The following is a 24,625-nucleotide window of genomic DNA, read 5'->3' as shown; positions in this document are numbered from 1 at the left end:
GGCGCGCAGCAGGTCTTGTCGCCTCCGATGCGCTACCCGTGGCCAAGAAAGCCAGGCTGTGAGTTTCCTTGCAAGGCGGCGTAAACCAACCTCCGAGGAGAGCGGATGGAGATAAGGAAACTGGGGTGCGGGGAGCTCGGTGTTTGTGTTTGTTAAAGGGACAGCTCCTCTAAAAGGTGGGGGAGCTTTGAGCCACTCACCCCCCCCACCCCGGGGGTTGGCTGTTTATTGAACTATACGGATTTGTTTGCAAGGAAGAGCATTTTCCCGGCACTTTCCTTAACCCAAAAGTCTCAAAAACCCAAACCCGATCTTGGGGGGGGGGTTGGTTTAATGTGCAAAACCTCCTAACCTGCAGCAATTGTGAGGCCCGAATTTGCCAATGCCTGATTGAGTTAGTGACAGTCTACAAGCGTACTGCCTTCATCAAGTACTGCAGAACTCATGTGAAGTTGTTGCAAAGCTGCGTGCTTCCCCAAACGAACAGCAATAAAAAGAATGGTGGGGGTGGGGTGCAAGCAAATCAATGAGCAGGTTGTTGCCTGGAAGCACCCATAGTTGATCTGGGAGTTCTTGAGCAATCAGCAGACTCCCCGCCCCCAAATGCCCACTTTCAGTGTTCAGATTGTCCCATCTTATGGAGCAATAGCCAAGCTTGCTGCGCGAGGAGGGATGTCATTCATTATTTGTCTCTCAACTCTTTGGACAGCTCCTCCAGCACATGGTTAGCACAAGAGACTTCCGACACTTGTTTCCCCACGTGCACTAATACATCTCCTGTATTACATTTCCTGTTTCCAGAGTGAGTTCAAACATCAATTGTTCTTCCCAAGGAACTCTGGGAATTGCAGCTCCGGGGAGAGGAGCTCTCCTAACAACTCCCAGTACCTTTATAACACAACAGTCCCCAGAAATCTTTGTGGGAAGCCATGATTTTCCAAGTAGTGATGTATGGAAGTGAGAGCTGGACCATAAAGAAGGTTGATCGCTGAAGAATTGATGCTTTTGAATTATCGTGCTGGAGGAGACTCTTGAGAGTCCCATGGACTGCAAGAAGATCAAACCTATCCATTCTGAAGGAAATCAGCCCTGAGTGCTCACTGGAAGGACAGATTGTGAAGCTGAGGCTCAAATACTTTGGTCACCTCATGAGAAGACTCCCTGGAAAAGACCCTGATGTTGGGAAAGATTGAGGGCACAAGGAGAAGGGGACGACAGAAGATGAGATGGTTGGACAGTGTTCTTGAAACTACCAACATGAGTTTGACCAAATTGCGGGAGGCAGGGGAAGACAGGAGTGCCTGGCGTGCTCTGGTCCATGGGGTCACGAAGAGTCGGACACGACTAAAGGACTGGACAACAATGACCACTTAAAGTAGCAAGATGCTGTTTTAAATGTATAGTGCAGATGGGACCTGAGAATCATAGCCCAGAACCTACACACTCTCACAAGTCCACAGACAGCCTGCTCTGCCCCCCTGAGCAAGCTAAGGGGACCCATGAAGAGCAAAGGCTTCAGCTCAGTGGCAGAGCACCTGATTTGCAAGTAAAAGGTTCCAGGTTCAATTCCTGGTTCAACTCCTTCAGGCAAGGCTGAGAAAGCCTCCTGCTTGAAGACTTGAATTTTGGGCTGTACTACTCAAGGCACAGGGATGGCTGCCAGGGAGGAAGACAGAGCATAACACAAAATTAGAACGAGTATGGTCATGGTGAGGCTTTTTCATACCAGAAAAGTCTTAACCTGTTGAAATTCTGCCTGCCATGCAGCTGTTCAAGGTATAAAAAAACTGGTTTTCCCCAGCACCAACCTAAACCCAAGCCTAGGCTGTCATCTTATACTTGCTTACCTGGGAGTAAGCCTCTTAAACACAAAGAGACTTTCTTTTGAATAGACATCTATTATGGTGCTGCAAGTTAACAATACAGTAAATTCTTAAGGAGTGCCGGCGGTTCAGCTGCAGCACACCAGGAAACGTGCCTAAGATGTTTTCACATTTGCAGAGGTGGCGGGGGAGAGAGGGGCTTTCTCATTAACATCCGCCTGCACATACTATGTCGTAGTATTTGCAGAAATGACTTTCTTTAGAGACTACCTGATCTCAGAAGAAGCCTTTTAGGGACCACTTTTCTGAGAAGAAAAATGCATACAGTATTGCTGCCTAGGAGTAAAGGCAGTGGAAACGGTGGAGATTCCAAGGGCTAGAAAATGAGAAGGGGCAGGGAAAGCACACTAAATGGGAGAAGGAAACGGCCGCTTTTAAGATTCCGGGGATTATTTCCCCCTGGTGTCGGAACAACGCGCTCGTCGTCAATCATAACTCTGACTTTGCTGATTAGCTAAGAAAAGTGGCAGGCCACAGGCGGGAAAAGCGTTTGGCTCATTTCACTTCACAAAGGCACTCTCATAGTTTGCTTGGAAAGGTACCCTTCCTAAATTTCTTTCTCGGAGGTCCAGAGACTTACTTTTTAATATTTAAGTTGTTAAGTTGTGGGTGAACATATCAGATGACACAGCGATTCTTCAGACAGCTCTTGTTTATTCACAGGCCAGAACAGAACTGAACTGAAGGGTTCAGCCAACCTGCTTATACAGAGCTCCACTACAAAGCAACAGTAGCAACTTTCTGTAACTATCCAATCACTGAACGTCACTTTCAATTCCGTATTTGTATATGTGGACCTGAGTGAAAACTATCTACAATATCCCCCTGCTGGCCCAGGGTGAGAACTTCAGTACATAACATAAGTGAAAGCTCAGGGTCTGGTGCATCCACCCAGGGGTACCAATGAAGGTCTTAGGGGCTCATTCCTAGTAGGTGAGCATAGAATCCGGCTGAACATCTAGTTGAGAGTTAACGCCTGCTGAACTCAGAGGGCTTTTCTTCAAAGTAAGGCGGATAGGACCACTGGGCGCGCAAACGCAAGCACACACATACTGTATAAAACTTCCAAGTAATTAGCATTGCAAGGTGGTCTGACTCAAATCCTGCAATATCTGAAAAAGGTATTTAAATATACCTTCTTGAAGAAACCAGAGGCCTTCCTCCTGGGCATGGCCGGCCAATTGGTGTTAAAGAAGGATAGAACTTTCTTTATGTACGCTACAACAGCAGCAAGAATACTCATCGCAAAGTATTGGAAGACACAAGATCTACCCACCTTGGAAGAATGGCAGATGAAAGTGATAGACTATATGGAACTGGCGGAAATGTCTGGCAGAATCCGAGACCAGGGAGAAGAGTTGGTGGAAGAAGATTGGAAGAAATTTAAAGACTATTTGCAGAAATATTGTAAAATTAATGAATGTTAAAATGATGTTGGATTGAAATGAAACGGCTTTAGCAATAAGGTTAAAAGAATATGTAAAAATGGATTGATAAGATGAAAATACGAAGTTATAATATGTTAAGATATAGAATTAAGATAAAAACAAAGAGGGAAGGGATTTGCTGAATTAACCATGTGAACTGGAATACAAAAAAGGGAGGTGTGAGGAGGTCAGGAAACAAGTAAATGAAATATAAGACATGAAAATATTGATTTGTTTTTAATTGTTTTTTACTTTTCATGTATTTTGTCTTTGTATTTTTGTATCTTTTTTCTTTTATTATTGTTATTATTTTTTATTTTTTATTCTGTAACTTTTTACTGTCTGTAAAATTTCAATAAATATCATTAAAAAAAAAACAAAAAAACCAATCCTGCAATATCGCCGCCGCCGCAGGCGCTGCTTAGGAGGCACCCATGTGAGCGAAGGAGGGCCTGCGCCTTTAAATAAGGAAGAGCAGCCCGCCCTCCCGACTCGAAGCGTAACGCCTCCTGGGAAGTGTAGTTCTACTGGCAGATGGACCTTCCCTGGTTTGTGAGTGAATGGACTACATTTCCCAGAGTGCAAATCTCGGGGTGGGGTGGGGATCTAGGGGAAAGAGGGCTCAGTTAAAGCGCCAGTGCAAGAGGAGGAAGTTGTCGTGGCGTGTTAAGGAGGGGCTGATTAATCCGATATTATTAAGGGGCTTGCAGCCTCAGCGTGCTCTGCTGCACGTCTACTCGGAAGTAAGTCGTTTTGGCTCCCGTGGGACTTACTCCCGTGTAAGCGTGTCATGCACTTTCGGGCTGCAGCAGCTTCGCTACCTGCAAAGTGGGCCTCAGGAAGGAAGCCCCGTGAAAGGGCCGAAAAATCCTTCCCACGAGGGGTGGAGGGGAAGCCTGGCTCATATGAGGGAGGGAATGTCCGTCCCCCCGTCCCCCCCACGGGCAGCCTCAAGGGCAGCTGAATGGCCGTGTGGTGTGTAGTGCTGGCCTCCCAGAGCTTGGGAGACCTGGGTTCAAAACTCCGTTCAGTCATGGCAGTCTCTCTCTCTCTCTCTCTCTCTCTCTGAGCTTAACCTACTTCACAGGGTTCATGTGAGGATAAAAATGAGGAGGTGAGGGGAGAACCATTTACACCTCCATGAGCTCTTTGTAGGAAAGGTAGTGGGATAGAAATGTAACAATAATGTCAAAAAAGTAAAACATGTAAAAGCTTAGCAAGAATTCTTCAGATGCTGAGCCCTCGGGGTGAGACTGTGGGGTGGGGTTTTTCCCCTCTCTAAACAATGGAACTGGGAAAGGATAAAATTTCAGGGATGGTGTTGGCAGGGAGCCCATTAGGAAGGCCTTGGTGTTGGCACTGGGTGTTGGCTGTACACATGCCTGTCAAAAATGCAAATATGTGAAGGGGGGGGGACTGTGACAAGATCCCACAAATTCTTTGTTTCACTGTGGTACAAAACAGGGTCACCTACTTGGGCAGGGGGGCAGGACGCCAATGCCAAGTAGTCCTGACACAATTTGTTTTGTTTTCCCTGCCCAAGTTAATACCCAGGACTGTTTTTACCCCGGGCTGTGCTGATTAAAACACTTATGTCTATGTTCAGTGGCATTAGAGAAAAACAAATTTTGCAGCCGGTATAAATCATGCTAATTCTGCATGTTTTATATTTATATATTCAGCTTAATTTGTTCAGCTTGTGAAAGAAGGAATGATGCACAACTCATTTGGGATGGGAGGGCTTCGCAAAAGCGCTGAAAGAGCAGGATCTTCACAACTGCTTTGCTGCCAGAATGGTGGGAAGTGACCACAAAAACCCAAAGCTCCCCACAGACCTATCAAGGATCCCTTGCCTTCTGGGGAACTTTGAGACCAAAAAACTTTATCAGCATAAATAAACTTTATCCAGGAGGAAGTGAACATGAATCAATCTCTTTTTGAGTGAAGTATGAGAGTGATAAATGCAATGCCCTTTGGTGATATGCAGTAACCTTTGTATTATTTATTTTTACATATAACATCATCCATGATGTTCCTGGTGTTTATAGAGTGCACCAGAGGAGAGCTACCACTGCCCTACCCACCCCTGTCCTACAAGGGGCATCCAATGTATATTTGAGATTGCATGGGCAGGAGGAGGGAAGTGGGAAAGAACAATGTATGCATCAGGGAAGTTATACCCACTTAGGTATAACAGGCAGGCAGGCATAGGGTCTTGCAGTAGTCCAGTGAGACAGCAGGTAGCCCACATTCATCAGCCAGCAAGATTCGTAAGCAGACAGCAATTGGAACACTGGTTCCCCTGCTCTCTTCACCCACTGCACCCATATGGTGTCCCCCAGAAGTAGTTGGACTCCATCTCCCATCAGCAATAGCCAAAAATGACCCAGTGTTCAGTGGTGATAGGAGTTGTAGTCCAACAAAAAATCATGTTGGCTCTTCAGTAGACCCAATAATAATAATAATAATAATAATTTATTATTTGTACCCCGCCCATCTGGCTGGGTTTCCCCAGCCACTCTGGGCGGCTTCCACAGAAACCAAAAAACACTAAAATATCATACATTAAAAGCTTCCCTGAATAGGGCCGCCTTAAGATGTCTTCTGAATGTCAGGTAGTTGTCCATCACCTTGACATCCAATGGGAGGGCATTCCACAGGGCGGGCGCCACCACCGAAAAGGCCCTCTGCCTGGTTCCCTGTAGCTTCGCTTCTCGTAATGAGGGAACCGCCAGAAGGCCCTCGGCGCTGGACCTCAGTGTCCGGGCAGAACCCAAGAACTGCATGGCTGGGCTGACATATGCCAGCCCCCTTTTCCATGTTCACTAATAGATACTGGAGAGGTCCAACCTTGTGATTTGGCAGGACTTGTGTAATTGTGTCACTCAGATCAGTGGCTTTTAAGCTGAGCTTGATTGGCAGGTGGCTCCCTTATTTGCAGGCTCAGCAGTGCGAAAAGCAGAGAGGCCTGTTTTAAACGCATGGCTGGAGGAGAGGTGGACTGGACCGTCATCGTTTTGACATGTCAGCACAAGGACAGCGTCTTTGCCTTCCAAAAAGGTGAGTGGAGGCCTTCCTGTCCACGCAGGGATCCGAGCCAACACATTGCAGGGCAAGGTTAGGGCTGGAGCTGAATTAAAAATGAGGGGGGTGGGACTCAGAACAATGAAGTTGGAGTGGAGCTTGTAGGCCACCTCATTCAACCCTTTGTTGAAAATCCAGAGCTATTTTATGATTTTGTAATTTCATTATGCTTTCATGATTTTGTTGAAGAGCACTGTGGGTTTTTTTGTTTAAATGAGTTGGCAGTATGGTATTAATTTTTTCACTGACTACATATTGTTGATCTTAGACAATACTTTAACTGCTATTCTTGCCCTTAGGCTAGATTTGATGTATTTGGGGAGGTGGCAGGCTTAGCAGCTAATTATGAGCTTTTAATATTCTGTTGCCTAACCAAAAGCAAGCCCAAGCAATGTCCTCCGTCACCTTGAAACCTTTTAGTATTTGGGAATCCACCTGTAGGCGTGGCTGGACCAGCATCAGACAAGGGCTGGCAGGACTGAGGGATGCAGGAAAGGCTGGGACCAACCAAGGAGCCACTGACCCTTCCACTCCTACCTCTGGGGCTTCTCACAAGCTGCAGGGATCCTTCTTCCTTCGCCCTCTCTAGGCTGTGACCTGTGTTTACTAACTGAGTCTCTCTCTATTCATTTGGCTTCCAGAGCTGGAGATCCGCAGGGATCGGGGCTCCTTGGGGCGACAGCCCATCCTGCTCACGGTTGAAGACCCCAAGGGCCAGGTTGGCAGTGGAGGAGCCACTCTCAACGCGCTCCTGGTGGCAGCTGAGCACTTGAGCGCTCGAGCAGGCTACACGGTGAGCAAGGGAGAACACAAGTGCCAGTTGACCTCCGCCAGCAGAATCCCCCCACCCTCATGCCTAAGGGCACCTATTGACTGAGCAGGTATGGGAGGGCAATGTTGTGATATCTGCCCTGGTACCATCACAGCACTGCATCAGGTCGAGGCCTCATCCTAGCCCAGCATCCTGTTCTCACAGTGGCCAGCTAAGTGCCAACACCCCTTCTCTATGCATTTATGACATTTATTTATTTCTCTTTAATTTTTTTAAAAACAAACTAATAGAAGATGTAGACATTTATGAAAGTAGTAACTAGAATGGACTCCTAGGATCCCTGACCCCAGGCTGCCTCCTTCTGTCTCCTCTGCCCTGCTCATGGCACCTCTTTTGTCTCTCAGCTTCCAGACCACTGTATTTCCTAATCTAAGAGACCCCCCTCTGATGTTCCTTCCAGGTGGTCACATCTGATGTCTTGCAAAAGGCCTGGATCCTCATTCTGCATATGGTGAGCTCTGTGGTGGGGCTGCACTGACTGTGCTTGGGTGCGATCCTCAGAAGAGTAAGAGGGTGGTGCCTCATTTCTAGTCGGGCACCAAGGAGAAGAGCTTCCACAGCAGGAGACTTCCCTCCTCTAGGGTGGGACAACCTGCTTTTAATCCTCAGCCCAAGTACTTGGAGGCTGTGCCTTCAGCCTCTCCCTCTGCTGCTCTGCTATTCTGCTTTCCTTCTTGCCAGGGCCGGGACTTCTTATTCGATGACTGCAGCCGAGCATTCACCTGCCTCCCCCTGGAGGAGCCTGTGGCCCCTGCTGAGGCACTCACCTGCAACCTGGACAGCCTCCTTGCAACCCTGATGCACCAGGTCAGTGGAGCGGATCCTTGCAGGCTGTCCTGTTTCAGTGCCTTGGTGGGCTTTGCCCTGGCCCTGCTGAGATTGGGGGCAAGCCTTCCACTCATCTCCTCTCCCTGCCAACCCCCACCGTGTCCTGCAGGGGCTCAGAGGTTCTGCTCCTGCTCCTACAGGCTCAAATTCCTCCTCCTTGCCTCCATTTCCAGGTGTGCAGAGGCTCCCCCCCAGGGGTCTGGGTTTCCAGCACAGATATGCTTCTCACAGTCCCAACCATGACAGGTGAGGTGTATGGGAGGCCACAAGGGCTGGCTGGGAGAGAGTGGTTGTTCTTTGCAAGCCGGAAGAGGTTGCGTCCTGAGGAATGGCTGAAAAGTGCCTTCTTTCTCCTCCCCTGATTCATTTTGAGGTGTTCCTTTAATTTTGATTTCTATTTTGGGAGGTTGTGGGTGGGTGTTCCTCACTGGGCAAGACTTGCCAAATCTGATATAAAGCTGGATGCCTCCCCTTCCCTCCCAGAGATCGACTGGCATGGATTCCAGGGGGTGAGAGTCATTGCTGTGCCTGGGAGCATCTCCTATGCCAGGCAGCATGGAGTCTACCTCGCTGACACTCAGGTACCTCACCCAAGGCCTCTTCCAGCAGCCACCCAGTTGCGCCTCTAACCCCCTGCCTGGGACAGGCAGAGGAGCATCCTGGACGACCCTTTCTGCACTTGGGCTGGAAAACCTCTACAATTCCCAAAAGTAATGGACAACAAGTTTCAGGCCCAGAGTGCTTTTGGGTGTTTTTTCCTTTGATGGCATCATTCTCCTGGCCTGCTTGCTTTCCTCCAGGCATTGCTAAACTCCCACTCCCATCTCCCCTGGCCATTAGCCATGCTGCTTGCGGGGTCTGATGGGAGCTACAAACCCGGAAGCATCTGAAGATTCCTCTCCTCACTTGCCCCACTACTTTCATGGGTCCTGTAAGAAGACATAGTTGTGTATCTTTCTTACCAGGGCAGATACAGTAGATATGGTTTGGCAGATGCAGCCCAGATCAGGACTGTGGAGGAGACAAAGGGTGAAAGCCTCAGTCTCCAGGCTACAATGTCAGAGAAAAATAAAAAATTAAAAAGCCAACAAAGTGATTAGCACCGTGTCTCGTTAGGCCCTCCTCTCACAGATAATTGCTGCCCAAGTGCATTAGCTGTTGACGCTCCTTGGGGTAACTCTGCTCATCCTTGTCCCTCCAGGGGGTGGTGCAAGACATCTTTTACCAAAGCCCCGAAGACCAAATCCGGCAGTGTGTGGGGCCAGATGGGAAGGTCCCACTGGTGAGTTCTGGGCCTGGGCTGGAGTCACAAGAAGAGCCTTGCAGCTGGCTCAGACCCATCTAGTGCAGCATGCTATTCTCTGTTGAGTTTCTGGATGTGTGCTCAATGTCTCCAAGACATGAGTCACTATAAATCATCGGGGAAGGCTGTCTGAACCCCCTAGAGCTGCATGCCAAAGGGAGGGACAAGCTGGAAACGTTCCTGTCATTTGCCTGGGGGTCCTCCATGCCCCTGGCCGACCCAACATTCTCACCATAGCCAACCAGATGCCCCCAAGGAAAGGTAGCCCCCAAGCAGGACCCGAGTGAAACTTCAACATTCCCATTGTTATTCCCCATCATCTGGTATTCAGAGGTAGACTGAACCAGAGCAAATGGCAATCAGTGGAAACCCAAATTGTTATGTATTCTGATTCTGCATCAAAGAACAGGTTTTCCTGTGGAAATCGGGGTGGGGGTGGGGGGGAGCATGGACCTGTGGCTAGAAAGTGCAGGGCAAAAATTAAGTGTGAGCCCTCAGTTGCAGGGCAAGCCTGCTGCAGAACCATCTGCCTGAAACTCTTGAAATCTCACTAGTCTGCAGGGCAGGACGCTGAAGAGCTGAAAGCACTAGAAAAGCTGAGCTTCTTATTACCCCTGCAGGTGTGTGGGGTTGTCTTCTTCTCCTCTGAAGCAGCGGAGCAGCTTCTGGCCACCCATGTCATCCCACCCCTTGATGCCTGCACCTACATGGGGCTGGACTCGGGAGCCCCCGCCATCCAGGTGAGGCCCTTGTGAAGAGGCAGGTTAGGGAAGAGGAAATCACCTGGGTGGCTGCAGATGAATCTGCCCAGGTGTGAATTGCGAGGGCTGCAGAAGATGGGAAGCAGGGCACAGCTGGTTCTAGGGGAAGTCCTGAGTGGCCGGCAGCAAGCCCCTGGCTAGAGACCCCCACACTGGATGGTCACAGGGTGCAGGCCAGGTGATTATTGAATCAGCCTTCAAAAGGCCAGTCCATCCTGAGTTTGAGGTCAAAGTGCTCTTGAAGATTGTGTTAAGAGTTGCCAAGTCAAGCTGGGGGGTGGCAGCCGACATGGCATCCTCCAGATGTTTTGGAATACAGCTCCCACTATCTGCAGCCAGCATCTGGAGGGCACCAACTGGGGTCTTCCCAGGCCCAGAATGGGCTGCTGCCTCCAGCCAATGTGAGTGATCCAGAGGATGTCCCCAACACCACCTCCTAGCACATCTGCTCTTGGACAAAGCATTTCCCCTGTTCTCCAACTGCAGCATTAAGTTGTTGGGAGAATGTGCTCCCCCCTCCACTTCTTCACAGTAACAGCTATTGTAGCAAGCAGTGCTGTGAGGATTGTGTTCTCAGGTCCTATTGCAGCTTTGCAAGCCCTTCAAGGCTTCCCTGCCATGGTGAATTCTCCTCCATTTGAGTTACCTCTTTTCCTGGTGGGCTTTTTGGAAGCTCAGTGCTCCAGCTGCAAAATGTTGGGACGCCCATGCACACCAAAATATGCTATAACAGAGCTGCAGTTGTGTTGCCCGCTCCCCATCTTCCCCTATGAGGAAGCAGGTGGCATTGAGGTTGGGCTGGCTTTAGCGTTTGGATTGCAGTGGTGGTTTCTTGGGCGTCGGGAAGAATGATTCAAGCTGCCAAGGACCTCATGGACTGTTCCTGAGAGGACTTTTATGCATAATCTGCCGCAAAAGCATTTTCTTCATCTCTCAAGGGTCTAAGGGCTGCCTTGCACCATAGATGGCTGCCCTGCAACTGCAGCCCCGGGGTACTGCTGGCCCCAGAGGTGTCTTTAGCCTGCATTAGAAACCAGGATTTTAGTATTGCAGCATAAGCTCTCTGGAATCAGTTCCCAACCAAAAACAGTCAGGCACCCCCTGAGATGATGTTTAAGTGCTTATGGAAGTTGTTTTTGTTTAGAGGAAGGCTTTCCCTGAGGTGGAAGATCAATTTTGTACCTGATGAAATGTTTTCTTTAGCGTGTATGTGGAAGATCTGAGTTTGTTTAACTGATCTTATTATTGTTCTCAGAGATTTGTCTGCATCTTGTTCTGCTTTCATCTTGCATTCGGTGGAATTTATGCCGTGATGCAGTCTGTAATAATAATTGCTTGTGGTCTTCCCCCATCATTTCTTTCTTTCTTTTTAATTTTTTTTATTCAAAGTTATAACAAAACATATTTTCCAAAAACATATCCTTATCCCCCCCCATTTTTCCTCCCCCCACCCCAACCCCCGACTTCCCTCAGTTCCAGTCTTTGGTTTCTCCAATAATGCTATTTTCTGCATGTTACAGAGTTGTATAGATCCTCCAACTGTTTAGCTAATTATTATCAGTAAAAAATTGTGGATGTTTATTCAAAACCTGCCAAGGAGTCCAGTTTACTTTGTTGCATCTTCAAATACTTTGTGAAAGGTTCCCATTCATCCTTAAAGTCACAGTTATCCTTGTCCCGTAGCTTATGTGTCAATTTTGCCAGTTCTGCATAATCCATCAATTTTTCTTGCCATGATTCTTTAGTTGGGATTTTTTCAGTCTTCCATCCTTGTGCTACCAGAACTCTTGTGGCCGTTGTCGCATACATGAAGATGTTTTTCAACTTTTTTGGCAGGTCTTTCCCTACAATCCCCAACAAAAATGCCTCGGGTTTTTTAACAAATGTTAAATGGAACATTTTCTTTAGTTCATTGTATATCATTTCCCAAATTTTTTAAATTACTTTACAATCCCACCACATATGATAAAATGTTCCCTCCTTTTCCTTACACTTCCAACATATGTTTGAGCTAGTTTTGTACATTTTCCCTAGCTGCACTGGTGTTGTGTACCATCTGTACATCATCTTCATGTAGTTCTCCTTCAATAGTGAACAATCTGTAAATTTTAAGTCAGTTTTCCATAATTTAAGCCAATCCTCCATCATAATATTGTGACCTACATCTTGTGCCCATTTAATCATAACTGATTTTACCTCTTCATCTTTCGTCTTCCATTCTAATAGTATGCTATATGCGGCCTTCAGTAATTTCACTTTCCCTTCAATCACTTCCGTTTGAAACCTAGATCTAGTATAACTAAATCCTTTCTTACAGTCTTTTTATATGTTTCATGTAATTGTCGATAATGCAACCAACTCTGAAAGTGGTCTTTGATCTCATCATAATCTCTTAATTTCCATTTCCCATTATGTTCATTTAATAAATCAGCATATGTGAGCCATTTCCCTTTCTTTCCAAGTGGTTTGAGCAGTAATGCAGTAATGTCATGTGGTGAAAGCCACCACGGAGTCTTTTGTTCCAATAGGTCTTTATATCTCTCCCATACTCTCATTAATGATTTCCTGATTATATGGTTGTAAAAGCTTCTATGAATCTTCCCTTTCCCGTACCCTAAGTATGCATGCCAACCAAATCTGTTGTCACGTCCGTCTAGTTCTAGTGCCTCTTGCTTGTCCAATCTCATCCAGTCCCTGATCCATACCAAACAAGCAGATTCGTAATACAATTTAAGGTCTGGGAGGGCAAACCCGCCTCTATCTTTTACATCTGTAAGTATTTTAAGTTTTATCCTTGGCCTCCCCCCCCCCCCGATAAATCTTAAAATCTCTTTCTGCCATTGTTTAAAGCATTCATCTTTCAGGATGACTGGTATTGATTGAAAAAGAAATAACATTTTAGGCAACACATTCATTTTAATCGCTTTAATCGCTGATATTTTTCCTAACATTTCTTTCTACTCCTGAATCTTGACAGCTTTTTGCAGGTGTGTGTGTTTGTGTGGTGGAGGAATGGCCTCCCTCCCTCCCTCTTCTTATGACTTATACAAGTGAGGCTGCCTTTGGCCAAGGAGGAAGCAGCCTAAACAGTATTCAGTGTTCTGGCAAAACTGTTTCCCGCTGAAGCAGCTATTCCACCTCTCAATGGGCATTAACAACTACAATAAAGGGGTTTTTTTGGGGGGGGCACTTTGAGAAGCCCCTTCACTCTCTCTCTCCTCCTCCTCTTTTCTGTATGCAATACCCTTTTTGGGGGTGGGGGAATAATGCCTCCCTAAGACAAGAGACCGCTGGAGCTTGCACAGCTTCCCTCTTTCTGCACCTTGTGGAACAGTGAGTGAGCTTTCGTCTGAGCCCAGTGACCCTCCGCTACTAGCCATGATCGCTATTCTCTGCCTCAACCATTGGCAGTAGTACCTTTCTGAATACCAGTTGCTAGAAACTGCAGGAGAGAAATGTGCTCTTTAAAAAAAAAAGTTCTTTATTAAAGATTTTCTTGTGTAACAAACAAGCAAATAAACAAAGAGAAGTACATATAGTGTCTCCACTTTCAATTCATAAGAGTCTTTACCACAGTTTGTTTGCATTCGGTATGAAACACTCTTGTCATCTGCATTATGCAGTTGAGAGAAAAGAGAAAGGAGAGAGAGACGGGGCGGGGCGGGGCGGGGCGGGGAGAGACGGTAGGGATAATGATTTTCTGTTTCGTAATGTTTGTGCAGGGTGTTTGTGTCAGCATCATGTGCTTCAGTCCTCTATCAGACCGTGGCTGATTGCAATGTGATTTGCTTGTATGCGTGAGAATGGGGTCGTTGGGTCAGATTAGTCATATTGATTCATATGTTGTTGGGTTGGATAGGTCATTATCTTCTTGGCCTCTATATGTGATAAAGGGGAGCCACACTGGGGTGAAGGTATCCTCCTTTGTCTGTCCCCGTGCTACTTTAAGTTTGTTGGTGCTCGGTTCCTGCTTGTGGGTTTCTCCCAAGCATCTGGCTGGTCACTGTGAGAGCAGGAGGCTGGACGATATGGTCCACCGACCTGATCCTGCAGGATTTCCTTATGCGCTTAAGCCTGCTTCCTTGCAGATCCCCACAAGCCCCTCTGGGCAGCTTTTAACTTGAGACAGTGCTCCTTCAATCTCTCCCACCCACCCCATTTGTTCTTCCAGTCATTCCATTGCACAGCTTGGAAACCGTCCCTCCACTTTTCATGATGTGCAAATGCTTTGCTTAGGTGTCTCCTTGTGGAGCCAGATCTTTCCCTGTCCAGAAGACTCATTCGCCCCCTCCTTGTTCTTCCCTTATGCCAGCTCTCTCTCTTCTTCGACATCCTGCTCTGCATGGCCAAGGGAGTCGGCGAAGAGGCCTTTGTGAAGGGTCAGAGACCAGGGATGGGCAGCGGCGACAATGTCCAGGAGGCAGGGCCAGAGAGAAGTGCCCGTTCCGTGCTGTGGAAAGCTCTCCATGCTGTGCCTCTCACGATGGGTGAGGTTGTGAACTTGCCTCGTCCAATGCCAGCCAGCCTCTCCAGCCTGATGCTTGGTGCTCTCAAGATGTTTTGAACTTTGACTCATCAGCTGTAGCTAGCACAGCTATACAATGCTGGGGCTGATGCGAGTTGTCAAAAACATCTGGTTGGTGAAATCGGCCTCCCTTCCACCGTTTGGCGATGCTGGTTTTTTGGGGCAGCGCATCGCTTTCTGTGCTAGGGTGTGGGCAAGGGAACCCAGCGGGGAGGCAAGGGGCACACTGCACACAAAATCCCGATATCTGCCTCCAGGGAAACAAGCTTGCATTTCTCTCCATCTTCTCTGCAGTGGTGGGAGGCTGTTTTCCTCTGGCAGGAGGCAGGAGAGGGGCTGCCATCCTGAGTCCTGGGGCAGACAAAACACATTGGCTTGTATAGGCAGCTAAGTTCTACTCAGAGCACACCAGAGTCAGTTGTGTCTATTGATTTCAGTGGGTCTACTCTGTTCCGGACTTGAGCTGGCTACATAACACGTTTCTGGCTTCCCTCTTTTGACCTTCCTTCCTGAGGCCTTTGGAGGCCTTGTTGGTGTGGGATACCCTCTGAGGTGCCAATTGTGGCCTCTGGCTCCTCCCTCTTCACAGCGTACATCCCTGAGGGTTGCTATGACTACATGACCATGTCTGCCAGCGACCACATCCGCCACCTCACGCCCCACCCAGGCAGTGCCCGCAGCAGGTCCTTCCGCAAAGTGGCACATTCCCATGTGGCTGTGAGTACCACCCCTGGTTGGGGGATGCCTCAGAGGCTCTTGAGTGCCTTGTTTTGGTGGGAGGGTCCCTCACGCCACCCCAGCAGCCCTTCTCTGCAGCACAGCTGTGTGTGTGCTTGGCAGGGTGGGTCAGCAGGTGTGATATGCAACTGGGTGAAACTGAAGTCTATGTGCATTCTGCTGATGAGACAATTTTCCATAATTAAGATTCCAAAATTCTGGTTTTCTTGTAATTTAGAAGGTGTGGGCACAAACTGAGGACAGAAGGAGCAGCTGTTGCTAAAGGGGAAGGGGCAAAGTGCTGCCATGGGGCTCATATGGGGCAGTTCCTTCTGCTAAGCTCTGCTCTGGGGCCTTGCATTTCACCTGATGCTGCCCCACTTGATTGCATGTTTTGCTCCCCACCCATAAGGACTAGCAGCTTATGTAGGCAGAGTCTACCAAGACTGCCTGGACTTCCCTGCCTCACCATGACCCCTCCTTCTCTTTCTTCCCATGCAGGAGCCTCAGTTGCTGGCTGAGGGCTGCTCTGTCACCAACAGCCTCTTGGAGGGAGCGGTGAAAGTGGGGCCTGGGAGCGTGATCCAGCACTGCCGCTTGAAGGTGGGCCATGCTGGGGATGGGAGGAAGAAGTTTGGCAACTGCCCTTGTTCTCTGCTGAGCGCCAGAAGTTCTCTCTCTGGTGACCCAGGGTCATCTTTGGTGGATTTGGAGCAAGAACCAATCCCAGAGCTGGTATTTAAGCCAAGCCTTGAGGTTTGGCAGGATCAGGCCCAGGGCAGGAGATGATATGAGGAGGACAAGGACCCAAGGTTCAGTGTGGTGTAGGGGTTAAGAGGGTTGAACTAGGACCTGGGAGACCGGGGTTTGAATCTCCCGCTCAGCCCTGAAGCTCACTGGGTGACCTTGGCCCAGTCACGCCCTCTCAACCAGACCTACCTGACTGGGCTGCTCTGAGGATAAACTGAAGGGGTGGAGAACCATATCCATCACCTTGAGCTCCTTGGGGGGAAGGAGGGGGGCAGAAATGCTGTAAACAGGCTGCAGGGAGCCAGAGCTGTTGGTGTTTTGCCTACTCTCATTTGCTTTGAGAGTTCAACTCTCCCCAGCCAGCTAGTTGCCTGACACTCAGGCAGACAGGGTGACTTGGCTGCAGCAACCTTGAGCCAGGATCTCAGGCCTGCTTTCTCCGGGTGGGCTTTGCCCTGGGGCAGTGGGCAAACAGTCTCCCCTCTCTCCCAGCTGTCCTGCCAACTCAGAGACCCAAAGAACAAGCCCCGTGTGGACTCCCCGCAGTGGCAGGAGAGCTGAGTGTGTGTCAGAAATGCCCGAGTCCCTTTGGTCTTTTTCTCCAGGGTCCTTTGGAGATCCACCCTGGCTGCCTTCTCACTGGGCTGGACGTGGCATCCTCCGTGGCCCTCAGGAGCTACCTGCTTCGGGACGTGGTTATCCAGGGACACACTGTCAGGCTGAGAGGGATCCCTTGCAAGGTCTTCACCCTGAGCGGGCATCATGATGACTGGCAGGTGTGTAACAGGAGTCTGCTTGGCCTGGGGGGGGGGAAGAAGCCCATACAGGTTGGAGGCACCTTGCAGGTCTCTGGGGAATCCCACTCCCCACAGCAACTCTGCTGCTTCCTTCAGAGAGCTGGGGGCGGCAGTTTGTCTTGAGGCAGGTGACCTCAAGAACCCCAGAACTGTCTGCCCCATCCCACCCCACCTCTGTTCTCTTGGTTATTCCTCCTTCTCTGAGACACTCACGCCTGCCCTCTTCTCTCTTTAGAGTATGGCAGAAGAAGGCAGCACCTACCTGAACAGACCTTGGAGTGAGTTTTTCCTCCGCACTGGAATACGGTATGTGTGCAGGTCCCAGCCCATTCTCTTGAGGGCCCCACACATCAGCCACCCCACCCCCACCCCGTGCTGTGGAGCTGCTGCTCTGCCTCCATTTATTTTATTTATGTACTGCTTATCTACAATTGCCCCTGAACAGTGTATGAAAAGTACAACACAAACCACTGTGCTGCTTGGGCATGCCAATCGAAAGGTCGGCAGTTCAAATCCCCGTGACGGGGTGAGCTCCCGTTGTTTGGTCCCTGCTTCTGCCAACCTAGAAGTTCGAAAGCACACAGTGCAAGTAGATAGATAGGTAACGCTCCGGCGGGAAGGTAAATGGTGTTTCCGTGCGCTGCTCTAGTTCTGCCAGAAGCAGCTTAGTCATGCTGGCCACATGACCCGGAAAAACTGTCTGCGGAAGCGGACAAACGCCAGCTCCTTCAGCCTTTAAAGTGAGATGAGCGCTGCAACCCCAGAGTCATTCGCGACTGGACTTAATTGTCAGGGGTCCCTTTACCTTTACCTGTAAAAATTAAAAATTCCTCCTTGGACACGAGCTCTAGGTGCTGGGGCCCATGATTAACTAATTAAGACAAGATTTCAATTTGTGCAACTGATACTCATTCAAGAGACACTTTCAGGGTGTATTTCATATTCAATGTACAATCTGGGTTGCAAGTTTGGATTTTTGATCCTTACAGTCCCGTTAAAAACGAGGGACAAAGCAGCCTTTTTGTTCATCATTTGCAGTGGGGGACTTTACTGGTTTGTGGCCTTGTAGCGGGGAGGGCTGGCTGGGCGCTGCCACCTTCCTTCCTTGTGGGGTTGAGGCTGCTTTTCCGTGCTTTGCTGGGTGGTAGTGACTGACATGCCACCATCCCTGCCCTGCCCAGGAGTCACGACCTTTGGAGCCCAGACATCCCTTCCAGCCGCCGCTGCCTGCTGAATGCCCGCCTGTTCCCCGTGCTGCATGCCTCCGAGCCCCTGGGAGTCGGGGACATCCTCTGGCTCTTGGGCTCCCCTCTTTCTCCTCCAGGGGCTGAGCAGCTGCAGCGCTGGCGGACTTCCTGGCGCATGTCCTGGGAGGAGCTGAAGGGGAGCCTGGACCAGGAGGCGGAGCTGGCTGCCCGCAGGGCCACCTTCTTCTTGCAGGCCCAGAGCAAGACCAAGAGGGTCCTGATGGAGCACAGCAACTGCAGCCTCCTACCGCTGATCCGCTCTGCAGCCCTGGAGGGCTACCACAAGGCCATGCTGGAGACACTGGACGAGGGTGAGACATACTGGCAGGGTGTGTGTGTGTGTGTGTGTGTGTGTGTGTGTGTGTGTGTGTCTGGGGCAGCATTTTGCCCCTTTAATTGCAGGGTACCTATATATGGGAGTGGAAGGAAAGAAGGAAGTGGGGGGCTCCTACCCAATGCCTGCCAACAGCTGGGTGAGAATTCCAGCTTGGTTCCTTCTGGCTGCAGCTGGATTGCCTATCCCCCAGTCTGGGGAAGCGGGAAGCTCTGTTTTATCTATTCCCAGAGTTCCCTGGGAGTCTGGCAGCTCCACCCACCAGCACCTCAGTGAGCAGCTCTGCCATTGCCCAGCCTGGCTGGTTTCAAAGATGGCGGACTGGCCTTGCCCATGTGGGCGAAGGTCTTCCTAGAAAGGGTTCTTTTCTCTCCTCTTTTCTTGGCTCCAGGGACACTTGCGTTGTGAATCCACGCAGGCTTTGTGGAGACGGTTCCTCCCAGCCCTCCCATGGACCACTGGCTCTGGGGAGTTCTTGTAGACCATTTTGACACCCATTGAAACCTCCCAATGTTCCCAGCTGTAGCCATTCCCAGGACCAGCCCAGTTTCAAGCCAAAGAGCCACTTTTCAGGCTCTGAGGCCACTTCTTGTTTGCCTCCTAGTTGCCTCCATGGCCAAAGACCCTGGTGTTGCCGCTCGATCCCTGGCTTGCATTGCTGACCTCCTGGGCTGCCTGGCCAAAGGGGAAGGGGGCTTACGGAGCGGCCCGGCAGCCAACGCAGCTTGGGCCCAGGCCTTCCAGCACCTTGAGAAGGGGGACATCCCTGAGGGTGTCAAGGAGCTGGCCAAGGAGAGGAAGAAGTGGCTGGACAGGTACTGCAAGTTTGTGTTTGTGTGTGTGTAGTGATAAGGCTGTATTCCCGCTGGCCCCACCTGTCCATCTGCCTGGCAAAGGCAAGTTCTCTGTGCAAAGCTCAGTCTGCACATGACCAGGAACACCTTGCCATCACTGCTCAAGGCCATGCTGTTTCCTGCACTCACCAGGAGCATGGAGGGAAGGAACATGCTCAATGTGTCCCCCTTTCAGCTGCTCCAGGTGGGCTGGCCTTGTCTTCCGAGGCCCCAGGGGAAGGGCAGGTGTGCAGTGGCAAAGCACCTGAGCCAAGCTCAAATCCTGGCATCAGGTGATGGGAGGCCTTTTTCCACCTGGCCTGGTTGGGCAGGTCCCTGACTGACTCCAGCTACAAAAGCTGAGGCTCTTGAACAGGCTCTTGGGCTGGGATGTTGTTGGGGGGGGCGGGGACAGTTGTTACTGTTGTTGATAATATTGTTAAGTATATTTATCCTTATATCTTGTTATGATTTAATGTGGGAATTGTTAAATTGGTTGTGCAGCTTCTGATGTGTTTTATTTATTGTTTATGGCTATTTTTGTTATATTTCTAATTATGTTTTTCATGTTGTAAGCTGCCTTGAGCATGGTTTTAACTATGGAAAGGGGCATACAAATGAAACGCTGCATGTATGGGAGGGACCCTCCTCCACCAAGGTGCTGGAGAACCGCTGCCAGTCAGAGACTGGGCTACATAGACCAAGGGTTTGATTCTGCTTCTGATGTCCATGGGGTATTGCAGAGCAGATGCCTTGGCCCATGGGGGCCTTTGAAGTTGTGTAAGGGACAGAGGCTCACAAGTGGCCCTCCAGAGCAAGCCTGTGGTGGCAGACAGAGGACGGGAGAAGAATCTGGGGGCCTGCACGAGAGATCTGCCTCTGTGCTGGAATGCCTCTGAGTGGAACTCACCCCACTGAAAAAATGGGAAGGATAGTTTCCTTCAGGATGGCTTCTGTGTGGGCAAACACAACTGAGATGGAAAAGCACTTGGCCAATCAAGCAGCCTTCGCCAGCCTAGGACTACAACTCTCATCAGTCCCCGCATAATCTATGACCATGCTGATGGAAGTATTGGACCACTGCAGGGCACCCAGTTGGAGAAGGCTGTTGGCAGAAGCAGCCCAAGCAACCAGAGACTCCCTTTGCTCCTTGCTTGCAGGCCTGTCCTCCTTGTCCGCGCCGCTCGACACTACGAGGGTGCCGAGCAGATCCTTGTCCGCCAGGCTGTGATGTCCTCCTGCCAGTTCATCAGCCTCAGGCTGGCCACGCTGCCTCCCATGGGCCGCTGGCTGAGAGCGGCCTGCCCAGCCAGAATAGACCTCTCTGGTAAGTGGCTGCTGGGCCTGGGCTTGTCAAGTTGCCCTTTCTGGAGCCAGGTAGCCGCTTGCCTCTTTCGACCCCAGGTGCCTTGTGCCCAGAGGGCCAAGCTGGCAAGCCTGGGGAGGCTTGGCAGGGGCCCTTGTCCTTTGCTCCACAGAACATGACTCAGTACGGTCTTGAATGGAGGGAGGGAGCTTGTGTAGGACAGTGCAGGGGGGATTTGATAGGGAAGGGGCTGTGAGTGACATTTGGCTCCTGCCTTGAGTGCCGGGGGATCCTTCCCCTGCAAGGCAGAAGCAAGCCCTGGGCTCACTGAGGAGCAGAAGCATGATGTGCAGGGACTCATGCAAGGGCACAGAAGATGAGTCGGGTGCAAGCAGCACCCAGCATCCTTTGCAGCACTGCAAGGTCTCCTGGGGAGAGTCCCACTCTTTGGTTATGGGCTTGGGTGGGTGGTTGGGCAGGAGGCTGTGCGGTTTCTTATGTGACCCCCTTTGGGCTAATTTTTGCAGGTGGCTGGAGTGACACCCCTCCCATCACGTATGAACATGGAGGCGCAGTGGTGGACCTGGCCGTCCTGGTGGATGGGCACAGGCCCATTGGTGCACAGGCTCGGCGCATTGCCGAGCCAGAACTGCGGCTCGTTAGCCGCAGCGGGAGGCTGGAGGGAGAGATGGTGGTGGAGCTGGTCTGCAGAGACCTGGAAGACCTGCGGGATTACTGCCAGCCTCACGCACCCGGTAAGAGCCCCTTTTCCTGGAGCGGGAAGGGAGCAACTGTACCAAAGCAGCTTCCTTGCTTGCTGTGAGGAAACCCTGTGAGAGACATATCAGGTGGCAGTAGGGAGCCCTGTACTGGCTGGGCTGTAGCTCAGTGGTAGAATAGCTGTTTTGAATGCAGAAGGTTCCTGGTTCAATCCCTGGCAGCATCTCTACATTGGACTGCCTGAAATCCTGGAGAACTGCTGCCTTTCAGTGTAGACAATACTGAGCTAAATGGACCCAAGGTTTGACTTCTTATAAGGCAGCTTCCTATGATTCTAGGCAGAGTTGCATCTGCTATAAAATGTGCCTTTTGTTTTCACATGTCTGTCGGAGGCCTGAGAGTAGCCAGCCTCTTGCTCCTCTTTTAATGGGCCTCAGGACCAGCTACTCACCTGCTAGATCACAATGCTTTGGAATGAGGCCTGTTTCTCTGCAATGCCATCTTGACTCTTGCTGTGAATTGTGCCTGCCCTCCAGCGTCACTCCTGCTGAATTTTGAAGTGGCTCCCCTGCCTGATCTCCCCACTATGGCCGGTTAAGCTTCCTTGCATTCCCACTCCCAAGTTCAGATCCTAACTGCAACCCGCCAGCCTCTTCCCGAGTCCAGGTCTCATTTCTTTCTACTGTGGGCCAGAAAGGGGCTATCCTGGCTTCCACCCCCATCTTTTTTCTTCTTCTTAGGAGCTTTGTTGAAAGCAGCCTTGATTTGCACCCACATTGTGGACCTCGCTTCTCAGAATTCCTTGCAGGAGCAACTGATGGAACACTTTGGAGGCGGCTTTGAACTCTGCACCTGGTCACGTCTTCCTCACGGATCAGGACTGGGTATGCCTCCAACCTCTCTATGTGCATGCCTGGCATTGCTCAAGGGGACCTAGCAAAGACCTCAGGTCCACTCTGGCAGCATTTCTCTTGTTGACGTTAAGAGGGGCCTCGTGTATCCTGCCCTGCCCCAAAGGCATGAGATGAGAACCCCATCCACCTCTCTTTCCTTTCCTCCATTCAACTTCAGTGCTTTTTTATATACTTCAACAAACACCACTATTGCTTCATTATGTGAACCACCTTTTGAACACAACACCCACATAACTAGCTGCAAAGTAACATAACGTGATATGTAATAAAACTGTAATTTTAATTGTCATATCAAAAAGCACAGTTCCTGATGGCAACATATCTTATCTTCTATATATATTGGTATCGTAAAGTCCAAGGATTGTCAAGTCCAAAGATTACAATGCAGTTCCTGCTGGCAATGTAATGGCATTGCCAACAGGAACTGCATTGTAATCTTTGGACTTGACAATCCTTGGACTATTCCAATATATTATAGAAGATATGATGCATTGCCATCAGGAACCGTGCTTTTTGATATGATGATTAAAATTACAGTTTTATTACATATCATGTTATGTTCCTTTACAGCTAGTTATGTGTGTGTCGTGGTTTTTATATACTTCTGCAGACCTTGTTCTCCTTCCCTTGAGTTTTCCAATACCTCCCTCTTGTTTGCCACTGTTGCTCTTTCGGCTGCAGAAATAGAAACAGAAATAGAAATAGAATATGAGATGTTAGGTGTATGGAACCTCCATTTTCCAGGCACTCTGCCACTGACTAGCACCAGCTACCAGGGAGCAACAGTTGGAGATGGCTGTTGAAGGGCTTCTTAGAGGCATCTACATGGCCAGAGAGGCCTTTGACCTGACCTAGTCTGGCCCTTCTCATGACAAGGTTCTGGTCTGGTGCTGTGGAATCCAAAGGGTGGCACAGGGCTCCAGCGACAAAGAAAAAAACTGGTAGGCCTCCACCCTGCCACCCCCTCCCTCCCCCCGCTAGCCATGTTGTGCTCACTTGCCCTCTCCTACAGGCACCAGCAGCATCCTGGCGGGGGCTGTGATGGCTTCTTTATACCAGGCATCTGGGCACTCCACCAGCATTGAGTCCCTCATCCACGCCGTGCTGCATTTGGAGCAGGTTCTCACTACAGGTAAGACCTTTTATTTGTTCTGCTGCACATGCCAGTGAAACAAAAAATCTGCAGAAAGGAAAGACTTCCGGTTCGGCGCCAGCGCTAATGGCTGCTCCCTCTCCGAGCTCCGGAGAGAGGACGGCTCTGCGAGTTCGGGTCTGACCCGCTACGGCAAGCGGGGGACCCCTAAAATCACAGGAACGGAGCCTGTGAACAAGGAGATTCGGTGGGCACCTGAAGCGCCCCCCTTTACCGCAGAAAGAGCCTTTTTAAAGGCTCCGGAACGACAACGGGGAGCGCGGTGCTGAGAATCGCTACCCAGCCCGCAGGGTGAAGCCGCGTCGCCATTAGTGGAGAGCGCCGATTCCCTTCCTGAATAATTTGGATAAAAAAGACCCGTGAGTAAGATTGAACCTTTATTCGTGTCAAAACTACCTGAAATTAGGCTGAAAACGGGAAAGGCGAAAATTAAGGAAGTCTGCCTTCCCCCGACTGCATGACAATTAAAGCAACGAAAGTTACTAAGCTGCATCCGTATGGGATATTGTTTTTATCTGTTTGAATCCGACATTTGGACTTTGACTATCCCCTCTAGCTTGCAGGGCAGAGGGGAGGAAAAAGTGACTTTATAAGCTGCATGATCAACTTAAAGGAAAAGGAAACTCTCTGCAGCCTTCAACCTGGCACAAACTGCTTATAAAACAAAGGAACACTGAACTGACTTTAGACTCCTGTGAAAAGTAACAAAGTGGAAGTCTTATTGTTTACTTGTTACAAAGTTTTGGGACTCTGTGGACACAATATATCAGGGAAGGCTGGCACTCTATCTATTGGGAAAGTGTTGCAATATATATATAGAAGCCTCCTGATAAATTTGCTTTTTAAATACTCTTTGCCTTTGCTTGCGGACATTTTGATTTGCTCCCTCTAGAGGGTAAATTAAAAGTTGCTACGCTTTGGGACAGTGGAATTTTCCTTTAGGAGAAGGCTCTCGTGGGAAACGACCTTGGGATATGAGTGGCCCAGCAGACGAGATAAGCACGAGAGCCAAGACAAGGCAATATCAACAACAGCTACAGCAACACAAGAAAAGAGGCTCGATCTCAGGCATAACCCCTACAGTGACAACAGGACAAGAAAAAGGTACAGCAGTCTCCATGGATGCAGTGTCGCAAGCCCTTCTTAAGATAAACCAATCTCTGGAGAATTTAACAAAGCAGACAGCAGAAAATACCAAGAAATTGACAGAG

General features: G+C 49.7%; 1 protein-coding gene across 2 annotated transcripts in view; it reads left to right on the top strand.

The window, feature by feature from the left end:
* Nucleotides 1-3,930: 3,930 nt before the first annotated feature.
* Nucleotides 3,931-24,625, top strand: part of FCSK (fucose kinase) — a 30,086-nt gene continuing 9,391 nt past the window's right edge. For both annotated transcript variants that reach the window (XR_014221970.1, XM_082232590.1), the window contains exons 1-20: nt 3,931-4,053; nt 6,252-6,370; nt 7,036-7,187; nt 7,627-7,677; nt 7,908-8,033; nt 8,228-8,300; nt 8,538-8,635; nt 9,256-9,336; nt 9,978-10,097; nt 14,431-14,605; nt 15,233-15,360; nt 15,862-15,963; nt 16,716-16,886; nt 17,143-17,213; nt 18,089-18,465; nt 19,093-19,303; nt 20,482-20,648; nt 21,155-21,382; nt 22,088-22,231; nt 23,274-23,393. Coding sequence is in view for 1 of the 2 variants with exons in the window: in XM_082232590.1 (XP_082088716.1) it covers nt 6,292-6,370; nt 7,036-7,187; nt 7,627-7,677; nt 7,908-8,033; nt 8,228-8,300; nt 8,538-8,635; nt 9,256-9,336; nt 9,978-10,097; nt 14,431-14,605; nt 15,233-15,360; nt 15,862-15,963; nt 16,716-16,886; nt 17,143-17,213; nt 18,089-18,465; nt 19,093-19,303; nt 20,482-20,648; nt 21,155-21,382; nt 22,088-22,231; nt 23,274-23,393 (2,674 nt within the window). In the remaining variant the exon portion in view is untranslated. The remainder of the gene's footprint in view (nt 4,054-6,251; nt 6,371-7,035; nt 7,188-7,626; nt 7,678-7,907; nt 8,034-8,227; nt 8,301-8,537; nt 8,636-9,255; nt 9,337-9,977; nt 10,098-14,430; nt 14,606-15,232; nt 15,361-15,861; nt 15,964-16,715; nt 16,887-17,142; nt 17,214-18,088; nt 18,466-19,092; nt 19,304-20,481; nt 20,649-21,154; nt 21,383-22,087; nt 22,232-23,273; nt 23,394-24,625) is intronic.

This window comes from Podarcis vaucheri, assembly GCF_965113315.1.
Source record: "Podarcis vaucheri genome assembly, chromosome: 7".
Lineage (NCBI taxonomy): Eukaryota > Metazoa > Chordata > Lepidosauria > Squamata > Lacertidae > Podarcis > Podarcis vaucheri.
This window is presented reverse-complemented; position numbering and strand designations above follow the sequence as displayed.